This window comes from Dromaius novaehollandiae, chromosome 4 (assembly GCF_036370855.1).
Source record: "Dromaius novaehollandiae isolate bDroNov1 chromosome 4, bDroNov1.hap1, whole genome shotgun sequence".
In the NCBI taxonomy this organism is placed as follows: Eukaryota; Metazoa; Chordata; class Aves; order Casuariiformes; family Dromaiidae; genus Dromaius; species Dromaius novaehollandiae.
Window position 1 is genome coordinate 20090794 of NC_088101.1, and position 13245 is coordinate 20104038.

At 39.1% G+C, this 13245-nt stretch overlaps 1 protein-coding gene across 1 annotated transcript in view; it reads right to left on the bottom strand.

Annotated features, from left to right (window-relative positions):
• The window catches only part of PPA2 (inorganic pyrophosphatase 2), a 38814-nt gene that overhangs the window by 15048 nt on the left and 10521 nt on the right, over positions 1 to 13245 (bottom strand). The window contains exons 4-7 of the mRNA XM_026108854.2: positions 10950 to 11003; positions 8321 to 8440; positions 5834 to 5920; positions 4441 to 4567 (exon numbers count right to left, since the gene is read on the bottom strand). Of these exons, the coding sequence (XP_025964639.2) occupies positions 4441 to 4567; positions 5834 to 5920; positions 8321 to 8440; positions 10950 to 11003 (388 nt within the window). The remainder of the gene's footprint in view (positions 1 to 4440; positions 4568 to 5833; positions 5921 to 8320; positions 8441 to 10949; positions 11004 to 13245) is intronic.

The following is a 13245-nucleotide window of genomic DNA, read 5'->3' on the forward strand; positions in this document are numbered from 1 at the left end:
AAAAAGAGGAGTCAGGTGTGTTCTCCACAGCAGACACTGCTTTCTGACCCTGACTGTGACTGCTTATCTTCCCTTAGAGCTACATATTCACACTGATGTAAAAGGGGACTAAGCATGTATGGAAGTCGCGAGCATATACCTGGTCTGTGATTCCATCTCTGCAAGCAACCCCTGCACACAGGGACAGGGAACAGAAAGGTCAGGCTCCTGTAGGTAACACAGTGGCAACATGCACCCCCTGGGCTCTAGGTGGTAATTTCTCTATACTGCCTATGTGCAACTAGAGATCTAAGTTTTCTAGGCACCAAAGTTACACACCAAGGGTTAAGTAAGACGAGCTGGCTCTCACATTATGGGTTGCAGTTTAGTCTCAATAAGGAAAATCTCTAGAGGCTGGCACAAACAACTGCTGCTAGCTCTCTGTCAAGGGAGCGAGCCAATGCAAACGCAGCTCCCAATTCTATCAGGCCTTACAAAAGGGAGCGACAAAAACATTTGTACAGAACTACCATTTTTAGTACAACAGATGCTGCTTCTTGCAAGCAAAGCTAAAACAACATGCTTGCAGCAAGCTTTCTAAACAAGGTCTGTGGGAAGAGAGGACATATGTTTTTAATAACATCCTATAAACATTTACAGGAAGCAGCAGCTACATTCCATATAAAGGCATTTGGTGTATTTTGTACAGCATGGCGTGAGGGGGTAGGAGTGGAGCCCCAGTACAGATAATTAATTTCTTTATATTGAAGGCTTACACAAATCCACAACAAAGGTTTTCGGGGCCTCTGCTGCTGCTCTGAAAATAAATACACTCGCATACAAGGGTATATAACAATATATGGTACAAAGTGTGCAATATGCTTTATTTTTGCCATTTACGGTGTGATCACATAACTCAAAAAGCCAATCTTGAGTGGCATATGGGGAAAGAAGCATGACAATATAGCACATTTAACTATATCGGTGCTAGCAAATGGCAGTGCAACAAAGCCAGTGGAAATCACTGACTTTTGTTGAATATATCCAGACATCTTTCCAGTGAGCAATAGCATAAAATGGCTGCTAAAATCCCAAGCCAGCAAATCATTTGGGGAATGCCATCTTCGCCTAGCCTACATGATTTGCCCAATTTGCTTAGGGAAGGTAAGAAGATCTTTTGAGAGCCAGATTTTTCATAAGTGGCTTCAAACACACTTCCTGCTTCCACTGCCAGTCACTTTCAAAAATTCTCATCTAACAAAAAGACGCTGTATACGTTTAGACCAAATGACAACACCAAAACACTGCTCATCCTTTCAGAGTTCCATTGTAAAGTACATCAGATATATATGTGAATTTCAATTTATTAAATTCAGTCCAAATTATGAGATAAGCAGACAGGAAGCTTTTCCACTCCAAGAATTTGCTTCTTTCCTTGGCCAATATGTTGCATGAAAAAAAAAAAATAAAGGCCAGGAACTATTATACTGCCAAGATTCAGTGTTTCAGAACAAGGAGATTTTGGGCCCTTTCTCAGACCTGCTTGGTCTGAAGTTGTTTTGGTGGTCTACTAATAGCCATCTGGCCAGCAGCTGCTTGAGCAGAAAGACAACTCAGTGGTTTTCAGGTAGCTACAAAGGCAGATCTTACTGAAATGGATATATCTGAAAGCAGCCAGCTTTAGTATAAAAGAACCTCTCATACACACACCTGCATCTGATGTACAGCTTGTATTTAGAGAGAGATTGTCCCCACACCCACTGATATTAAGTGCTATAATTTCAAACAGATTACTTTCTAAAACTCAGTCCAAAAAGACACTAGCCCCTGCTATTCCTACAGATGATGCAGTTCCCACTTGAATAGATTCTAAGCATCACTGATCCTTTCTGGGTATTGTAACCATAAACTAGAGTTTTTCACTGTTCTGTGTGAAAGGAGGAGTTCTACATGGGGTTTCCAATTTAAACCAGTATTTATCAATAAACACCTGCAGGACACAGTACTGTGGAGTGCTGTGAATAAACAATGAGAATTGCTCAGAATTTGGGACTGCTCAGTTTTAAGTTCTGTGAAGTCTCAGAAAATCAATTGCACTTATGAGAATGATCACAATCTCAGAAGGAGAACATACAGAGTACCTGGGGTGTGCTTAAAGCAGCAAGAGGAATTAACACACTGCGCAGGCTCAGGATGGGCTTTTCAAGTAATCACCACTCTGGTGCCTCAGAATTATCTTTTCCGAATGTTCGCTGGGGCTGTGCACACACTGAGCTGAAAGCAAATGCGATGATTCTCAGATCAATTGGAAATGTTTAACGAATGATACAAAAATGACTGGACAGACTTATAAGGCAATACTTAGCCTCTTCTTTCCCTAGGAGCCCACTACTGTAACATAGCAGCATTTCAGTTATTAAGGGAGATATCAGTTTTATCTGCAGCTGCTGTCCCTTTATGCTGAAATAATTAACATCTCTGGGAAGGGGGAAAAACAAGTACAAAAGGACATATTGTACTGCGTATTCCAACAGATTTGTTTGTTTTCAGAATGAAGAAGGATTGCTGTTAAACACTGCAGGCTGCAGTCATGTTTTGTGAAAGCAGATGGGGGACTTTTTTTTCTTTTTTCTTTCTTTTTTTTTTTTTTTTTAATCCTGGACTGCAACTCCAACCCCAAAGGAAAATTATATTAAATCACAGGGATATTTCTCCACTTCTCTGACTCTCAGGAGGACAGCTCTCTTCAAGTTTTGCAGCTATTCTCTGATGAAAAAGGATGCACAAAGATATCAACTACAGGCAAAAGTTCGTATTTATTTCTTAGAAGACTTTTTAAAACTCTTACTCCATTCCCAAATGAAAGCTCTGTCATAGCTGACACAAATCAGTCACTGACAACCAGAAAAACATTACTTGAGAAAAACAGAGCTTTCAAATGGAACTACTTATCTCAGTGGCATAAAGTATCCCAGTTTTGCCCCTACTTAACTGGGCTCCTTTTTAAACTCTCACACAGTTTTGTCATGAAGTCTCTCAAATTATTAAGGAAAAAAGGTAAGAGGTAAACAGAACAGAACACTATCTAGAAACAAAGTGCTAATTACTTGTCTTTCAACAATTGACACTTAGAGCACAAGCTACTGTACATCACGGACAGATTTAAATTAATACTAGCATTAAGAGCAAACTATTACTTACTATTTTCTTAAGCTGAACTTCTTAATCTCTAACTGCCAAAGTAGTTAAAATGTCAAACACTATGCAGCAATTTCATCTGCCCAGTGATTTTAATCAGCATCACCCCAAGAGTTTCCTTTTCCTCATTTCTTCTTCTCCCCTTCTTCCCCTACAAGTCAAGTATTCTCCATTTCAGAGCAACCTGCAAGAAAACTGAGAATGGGAGGGCCAGTCCAGTGACATACTTACTATACATTCAGAAAACAGGAAAAAGCCTCAATGGCTGAGAAACATAATTCCTCAAAAATGACTGGATAACCCTATTCTTACAGAAAAGCCATTAAAATGAGTGCTCCCTGCCAACAAAGACTAGGCCCTGATCTTACAAACCCGAGGCTATAGAAGATTTTGGTCTCATAACAATCATTAAGTTTTAGACAAATTTCCTCATTTAATTCTCATGATTCCCAGTGAAGTTATCTTTGAGAAAGTGAAGCTCTGTTTACCGAGAGAAGAGCTGCATTTTTTCACCTTATTCTCTCCGGGCTTAACACATCTGAATCTTCTTCTGAAAGGACAGTCTGCAAGCAGAATATGATACCTCACACTGCATTCACACTGCTGCACACAGACAGTAGTACAGAAGCACAGAAGTACAGAAGTACTTGATTCCATCTGTATACAAAAAGCATGGTCACAAGGAGAATGACTCTGCAAAGGATATCTCACACTGCACGGCTAGCAATCAGCAAGGCTGGTATTAAGGTCATCTACATTAGCAGTTTGCTTTGCAAATCTGCAAGTTAAAAAGTGAAACTCAAACATTCGTATTAAGCAACAATCCCTGGAAGTAACCCAGCCAGAAGTGGCAAAACACTGGAAATGTTCAGCCCATTTCAGAATACAAGATGATGCTACAAAAATAAAAAGAATCTTCAACAAGGAAAATGAGTGGTGTGCTACATCACCTGAGTGGATAAATATGCCCTCTCACAAAGCTTGTAACTGTCAGCAATCACTTTCTAAGACGATTGTGTTTCAAAAGTCAAGACACTTTCTGCATGACAGGCCCTCTTGAAATCCAAGTGAACCTTTCCAAAAGCTTAATGTAAAAATACATATGCCCTCCTTGATGAAGACACCTGAGTTCATACAGTGAAAAGAGAAAAGCCTCGTCTCTCGCTGTCTGCCTCTTCTTGTCCTGGGTGTTCCAAAGTAAGATACCATTCTGTTGTGCAGGTTGCTGACATAACTTGTATTAGGAAAGGTAAAGATACTTGCCATGGACTTTCTGGGCTTCTGGATCATCCACACTGATAGCAATTATCTTCCAATCTGTCTCTCCTTCATCAATAAGACCTAAAACTCCCAAGACCTTCACCTGAACAATCTCACCAGACGAACGAATCTGAAACAGAGCATAATCTCACAGACTGGGAAAAGGCCACATGGAATTTTTCTTCTACTTTAGAGACAAAGTTGTTTCATTATCTTTTTGACCAGCAGTTAGCAGAACTACAACATAGATCAGTAAACCCAATAAACATCATTCCATGTTACTTGCCTTTCACCTACCACCACTCTCTTCAACTCTCAACTCTCTGGTCAGCATTTATTCAAGAAGAAAACACATGCTAGAAAAATGATTTCTTCTCTTCTAGTCTAGTTCCCTCACACCTTTTCTATCTTCACCCCAATTTGCAAGTCAAAGGTATCTCTTACTCATTTTCTAACTTCTTCTTCCTACTTTCTGATTCTCTCAGCTCTTCCTCTTCATCTTTCCCTTACTGTTCCTTCCTCTATACTCCAACATACACGCACACCCGCTCTTCCCCTAAAATATTAGCACACCTCTTCTCCATGTTTTCCTGGGAACCTTGTCCCTACCAGATGATATTCTTCTTCTAACTGCTTGTAGATCTCTGGAAATTCAGGCTTAGGTTCCTTTCCCCAACTGAAGCCACCTTCGCTTACCTAAAATAGCCCCAGAAATACTTCCTACCAACTCATCCATTTCACAACCCCATCTCTGATATTTTGGAGGTCTGCTCCATCCTTTACTGCCTCCAGGTGTGTAGGATTTTACTCTTTCAGTGAGCTAACCCCCTCCCCTATTCCTACTACTCAAAATCATGTTTGCAGTATCTCTTTTTCATCCACCCACTCCATATCCCATAATTCTGCAATGGGTTCTTGTCCCTTCCTCTAGGGAAAAGAATCTATTTCCATTTGCACCTATGAGAAAACTCTCAAACCTACCTCCTTTGTAGGTTTGCCCTTGTAATCTTATATGCGTCATGCTGTCATATTACCTTATCTTTCAGAAACCTACTTTTAACTCTAGTGCTGCTAACAGATGGGGGAAGGTTCTCTTTTTTCTTCCCCCAAATCATAGCCCTCTCCTTCCTCATCCAAAACTCACCGTCCAGCTACAGAGCTTTGGGGTGATGTTCTCTTACCTTCCCCTTCATCCAGTACCCAGACTTTATCAAATCCTGCTTTCTTCTTCTCTTTAAAAGCCCACATCTTCTTATCTGTTCCCTCCCCAGATCTTCTATTACTGCTTTTGTCATCCTGTCTTCTATTTCCCATCTGCCTTTCTCTTCCAAAAGCAGTTACCAAATTATTAAAATAATCTTGATAAATTAAATTAATCTTAATAACGATGACAAACCTTTGAACCTATTTCACAAACATCAACAGGATCATTATCCCCACAACATCCTGTGATCTTATCTGTGTGGCTTGGATCTTCCCAGGTCTGTTAAAGGAAAGAGAAATATATTACCAACTGTTCTACAATTACAATTCCTCTAACCACTAAACTACCAAGATTATTGAAAACACCAGCAAAAAAACCTCAGCTTTCTGACAAGTCTTGCTCCAAGGAGGGGGAAAAAAAAAAAAAAAAAGCAGACTTGCTGAGTATACTGTATACTGGGTACACAGTAACAGAAGTCTCAGCTGCATCAAAGATACAACATACAGGCTTCATCAATTTGCAGTGATCAAGGTGTCAGAGGACCCTGAACACATATTATTCTAGTTACTACTGCTTGCAGGATTAAGCTAGGACACCCTACAACCACACACTTCGTATATTCTTTTGGTATACCTGCACTAACATAAGTTGCATTCAAAACCACGTAGGCTTTGACCTGACCAAGCTTCTAGGTATGCAATTATTGGCACCCAACTACCTCTTTAAAGTTCTGAAATTTAGCTATGAAATATTTTTGAATACAAAGATGCACACACACTGAAGAAGAGCCAGCAGTTCAAGACCGAAGCAGCTCTCCTGGGATGTAGGTTCAAATCCCTGCTTTGAGCTCTGTTTTAGCAATTAATCACTACCATGCCAGTACTTTTTCTGTCTCTTACTGGCTTGGGATGAAAAACTCCATCCTAGAGTTGAGAAGTTACTCTGGTAAGAATTTTGAGACCAATGAAGTTTTGCTGAAAACATGTTAGAAAGTTTTCTTACGAGGAGCTATACTGTTAGGTCCTATTGTCCACAGTCAAGCCTCCACCTAAATCTTATTCTTGAAAACTGAACTAACACTAAAAGGCAAAACTGTAAAAAGCAAGCGCTATTTACGTAGCAGCATCATTATCAATAATTGCTTAAGTGGAATCAAAAGAGAATTTAAACTTAAAACTTATTTTTCAATATTCTTACAAAGCACTTTTTATTTAAGGTCACATTTTAGATAAATATTGGTATATGAGCACTAGAACACTAGCGATCCTCCTACTGAAGCAGACCCCTCAGCCAGTAGCTTTCATAAGGACAGACGGATGCTTAGCTAGGAATGCAGTGGTCTCCAGACAACACTGCAGCAACTCCTGAAATAATGACAGTCCTGAATTTTTTCCTTCTCTGTTCCACAGCATAAAATAGCAGCCTCAGTAAAATCTGCAGCAAATATACATCTTTTAGCCATATATGACGGCTAAACTCCTGGCAACTGCTGATCTTGATGACGAATCCTTCTGTGATAATGGAGACACTTAACTGGATCAGGCTCAGAGTTTGTGACAGCTGCTAATAAGAATTTGGAGTATAGTCTAGACTTCGACAGTTGGAGGTGTAATGATCCAAGTGATCTTTTAAAGTTATTACAGAAAAGAACAATGAAAATTACCTCCAGCCCCTCTGACTCACAAGGTAACAGGGGGAGTTGAACCTACCTCCTGGGGAAAGTGTCATCAGTCCAAACTACCTCACTTCATGCATGCAAACGTTCCAATGTTTAATTGTGGCTTTGTACTAAAGTACAAACAAATTTCCAAACATTAAATGGAACTGTTGGTTCCCAACTATCTCTCTAATTAGAAACTTTGTCTACTGAGACTGCTGACTGGATATAAACTTCCTTACCATACTCCACCACCTACCTGGTATCTCCCCTTCAGAGATTAAATACATTAGCAGATTTTCAGGAGTAAGCTTTCATTGCTTATGCAATAATCCATCACTGTACAGACAAGAAGTTACCCTTTCTGCTTCCATCAGGTTTTTCAATACTAATTTAACACCAATGTGTTATTCACAGAAATGAAATAACCAAGTTTATAAACTTTCATTATGTTCAAAATTTCTACCATTAGCTTGTGTTTTTTAGGCCTAGAATGGAAAGTTTTAAATGTGTTATGATCAGAAAGGTCTCACAGTTCACAAGAAAGTTAACTGAGGCAGTCGGGGTTTTATCTGAAAAAGAACAGCTCTTGGATTCTTGTTTTTTGATATTAAAAAATCCCAATTAACATTTACAGTGCAATAAATGAAGAGCTTAAATGAGGGTTTTTTTAAGAATGTCTTGTTTAAACAGGAAGGCACTACTTGACAAAGTATCCTTGAATGGCAGACCGCGACAATTTAATTCTGTCACTATAGTAGAGAGGCAGACAGTAAAAGTTCAAAATTCCTTGGTTGTTTAACTCCTTCCTGAAACAGAGTGCTTATCTACACCCACACCCAAATTCTGATCAAAATTTATGGCCACAATAAAGCTCTACGTTAAAAAAAAATCCTAATTTACAAATCTATCAAATGGAAACATCCTTATTCCAACTGATTTGCATTCAGGCAGCACTCAAGATTTACAAGGCAATTTACTCAGAAGACAGAAAAGTTTCACCATTATAACAAAAATGTTACCTGAGGGAAAGCACCATAATTCCATATATAACCCTTGTGAGGAAAGATATTTGCCACATATCGAAGCTTGCCTTTCTTTATATCTTGTTTAATGGGATTCAACGGCTCCTCAGTGGCAATCTAAGCAGATCGTGAAAGACGGGAGAGAGAGGAAAAGAGAAAACTGTAAAACGGAAAGCAATTCATTCTGTACCCAACCAGTTAGAAAGCTCCAACTGGGAGCATGTGTTTGTGGTTTGAGGAGTATTAAAAGTGTGATGGCCTCACTGTAAATCTCAAGGGTCACGTTCAAATAGCAACTTATTAAGGTTTTAAATAACGTTGTGAAGTATGCAAGAAAAAAAATGAATCTAGAAAAGAAAGTCATAAATTTATAAGGAGACTGTCATGGTCAAACATAAATACTGAAGGGAACTTAAGTTAGAAGCTCTTGCACTTTATGAGACAAGTTCAACAGAGATATAAATGGTAGCATGAGTTCTTCAAACAGGGGCTTTGACAGCAATTGCGCAAGTGTTTCATCTTCTCACTCCCCATTCATTGCTTTCCTACTGCATACACTCTTTCTCTATACCACCTCTCAGCATACAAATCCTTTTTAGTAAGGACTAGTTGTACATAGTCACTGAACACCAAATTCATGCAAGTTTGGAAAAAGTTAAGCTAGCATCAGGAGAAGGCATTTCTACTCCCAAAGGAGCATTCACATAAGGACTAAACCAACCACTGCAGAACAGTTTATCATGGGCATCATCCGCCAATGAAACCTTAACTACAAGCCCATCATCCCATTGGTTACCTACCACACATTAGCTAATTCACTGTAACCATTCTTCTGCCATTCCAACACCACAGTACAATTTATGTTAACTTGGCTCTTACTCAGAAACACTCATTTGAATGACCTTATATTTGTTACAGGCTACGAGTATGCACTGGCTCAGGTGGTTCACAGCTTGTGTGTATGAGCATACCATCCTTAGTCTACAGTTCGCATCTTTGAAACCTAGCTAAAAACAGCACCAAAGTTATCCCAAAGGAACTGCACTTTTCCTGCACCACACCGTACTCTCAATAGCATGCAAACAAGCAAACTGTCCCCAAGAGCTGAGGTCAGGGTTCACACATTTCTAGTTTCACACCTGATTCTACCTGCTTATGGTCATAGCTTAACAGTGAAGACCTGGACTACTTCTTCCGGGATTTTGATGCAAGCAGAGCTCAACAACCTTTCTCCTGACGTAAACTGGGGCAAAGAGGTGTAACTGACAACAGCAGGCAATAGCCCAATAAAGCCTCATAAAAAGCACTCACAAAAAGGGAGGGATAAGAGAAATACTGATGAGCAGGACATGTTGCACAGGGGATATAAACAGTAGGAAACACTCACCCTAACGCAAGATTTACTCTCCTACAGTCTCCATTCCAAGTGAGGGAATCCTAGCATGGAGAAGTAGTCCAGAGCTGGTACCAACACCTTACCACAGCCTCAGCTGAAGGATTCTCAGAGCAGAATGGCAAAGCAAGACAACTGTCTGCCTTAACAATAATGCAAAAACTTCCATATACCTCAATAGTTACACTACATCGTGTCTTCTGTCAAGTCAGAAAACATTCAAACCCACCAATTTCTGAACCTAACAGGACAGCAAACTTTTTTCCCCTTGATATAAAGTGCCAAAGGGGGCACAGGAGAAGAAAGAGAGCACTCTGAGCTTTAAGCAAAGACTTCAAATCGCAGGGGTAATGGCAAACTCCGAAAAAGGGAACTCGGCTTCCACAACATGACATCATCTTAAAAATACAAGCTAATTTTTCAAAATAATCCTATTTCTAGAATAACAGCCGAGATGGTAGTTCAAATGATATTCCAGCATCACAGAAAGAAGATAACAAAATTCTGAAATAATGTTTTGGGGAAGTTTTTTGTGGTATTTTAATAATGAAAAGAGTTAACAGCTCAACCAACTTCCTTAAACGCATCTGGGAAACATCCCTAAAATTAATATAAATGTTAAAAAACACAGGAAAAACCCTGGCAAAATCTGTTGTTTTATCAACACTACAGACAAAGCATTACTCAGCTTCTGTATTTTAACAGTAAGAACAATCCTGTAAGTTCTACTTATAAAATATCTCCTGGCAGGAGCAGGTATTTTCAACCAGTGAGGTCCCCAAGTATTTTTTGTCACAAGGAAACAATTTTTCACTTGCCATTCCATTTGCCAGGATTTGGCCTGGCACACTATCATTTATACAGCAGAAAGGAGAGGAATTAAATCCTCTGAACTGAATGTTATATGAGCGAGCAGGAGTCAGGCTAAACGTAGGACAGCATCCTGAAAGCAATACTCTAGGACCCTGTCATAGGTATTCTGCGCTCTCCAATCAGAGGGCTGTCAAGAGTCATTGCTCACCTACAGAAAGGAAACAAAATTAGAATCCCCGCATCTTCTTTAACTGCAAGGAAAACCTCTGTATGCACAATTTCAAATAAATATTGTAACAAATAAAATTTTAGGTATAAAGGGTATCCCACATTCTGATTAAACTCTGAAATACCGGAATAGATTAAGTTGCCATAACTTTCATAAATGCCTATATAATCAATGTATTTTTTCTTAATTACCTCCATTTTTGCATTTGTCCAACGAGGCACTTCTACGATCATATTAAACAGTCCCTAAAACAAAAACAATGAAAGAATCTGAAATGAAAGCCCACTTGATAATTAATACTTTGCAATAAGACAAGTTTTCTCCTCTGTATTTAGCAGCAACGCATGTCAAATCTCACTATTCCTTCTGCTTTCACATTGCTAAGTACAACTGATTTAGAGTCACCAGTTCCTCACAATGATATTCAATTTCCTCGGTTCCTCCCTCCTCTCTTCCCTCCCTCTTTGAGAAGATGAACAGCTACAAGATGGGGAAATCCACATGATGCTTTTTATTCGAATCTTAATACCATTCTTCACACAATGTTTAATAAGTCTGTGGAATGATTTACTACAAGACAGTGTTGAGTCTACTAGTCAGAGGATTGGGTGTTTTTATAAGTTGAGTCTCCCTCAAACACTGGAAATGAGAGTGCTTTCTTCCCCCACGGATTTACTTCTTCAGGATTTCCTCTTCGACCTCATATATTTTTGAAAAAAACATATAAATATGACGACCACTGAGTTACCTGATCCTCAGTCAAATCTAGCTGAAGGGAGCCAAAATGAATTCAAAAGTGATAGGGGAGGAAGGACCTGGACACAGACACCTAGTGTTTCCATCAGCCTTCTTCCCACCAGAAACTAACTGAAAACAGTTTTAAGGAAAAAAAAAAAAATAATTCAAGCATGTAAGCTTTCAGGCTTTTAGGAGAAGTTAAAAAAAAAAAAAAAAAAAAAAAGTCTAAACCCTTCTTACTGGAGAGTTTTTCCAAAGAGAAAAACTATTTGTGCAGCTATCTGTTGAAAGGTTTCTTCTTCCTAAGGAGAGTTAAGAACTACAAGGGAGGACAGAGTATTAATCAAAATGGGTCACTAGTCCAATCCATCCAGCAATGCCTACAACCTATTTTCTGCACGATTACTAAAATAACCCCAAAATATCACATTGCATAGCATACTGTGACATCTCACCACAGCCAAGGAAGTACTGGTATTAAAAATGTTGGTATTAAAAAAAGTGTTGGTATTAAAAATGCACCAGTCAAAGAAGGACAGACTATATTTTTAAAGAAATTTGTTGAGAAATATAAGGCCAAACCAACTGAAAAGCTGCACTGACTCTTTAGCTCCATTGCAATTAACATATTAGCAGACACTTAAATTTTTGTATTTTTGCTCTTTGTAACCTGCACCTGCAGCAAACTAATATCATTGCCAGGGCCAATGTCACAGTCTGATTAAAGTCATTCCAATGGTTCTATGAACCATTCTCCTCTCCCCAAACCTGGAAAGAGGGAAGCAACAAAGCAAAGGAAAATCCCAGCTGTCACTCACTTTTTTTCCCTGTAAGATCACAAGCCATGCACAATCCTGACAAATAGCAAATTTCCAGAACATTTTTAAAAAGTTTGCCATCTAAGTATTGTGTCCATATTGTAATCAGTGGTATTGAATACATTAAACAAGAAAAAAAAAGGGAGGGGGAAGGTGCTTCAGATCAATTTCATAAGACACCCCTTACATATAAGCAGAGCTGAAATAGAGCAGTAACTGGAAAGAGAGCTCAAAGATGTCAACACTAAGGAAGCAGACACAGGAGGGGGTGAAACACAGACAGCAGCAGGTAAGGAAGCCAAATAAAGTTTGCACATCCAAGAAACCTGGAAAAAGAAAGAAATATACAGCATGAAAGCCAATGTCAACAAGAAGCTCTCAGGGAACCACCAGCAACTGTTCTGACCGATAGCTATAGGCAAAAAACTCAGAAACTACTCCTGGAATGATATACAGTGTCTTCCCTGCCACCATATTCCTATGCTTTGTTGTGAGAGATGCCACTACATATTTTCCTGACTGTATCTAGTGCAATGGCCTCAAGAGCCTGGAAATGTTGTTTTTTGAACTTTAATTGGTCAAAAGTTACTCAGGGTCTTCACAAGAAGAACTCTCCTGGCTGGACCACAGCTGGACTGAAGTACATAATGCTTTTCTCACACAGAATCACTTGCATTTAACCCAGCTTTAAGACCAGGGCTTTACAATTTGTGGTATCAGTCAAAAGTGATTTGCCAAGAGTCTTAAATGTGACAGCCTGGCAGATTAATTCATATGCAAAAAAAACCCCGAAAGTACTCTCTCTAATGCTAAGCTGCCACAAGCGTTTACAAGAGATTAATAACTTCATGCAGTGCTTACATTTAAAAATAAAAAGTTTATTTATAGGACAATCAGATTTTTCACAGTGATGAGGCAGGATTCACTGGAG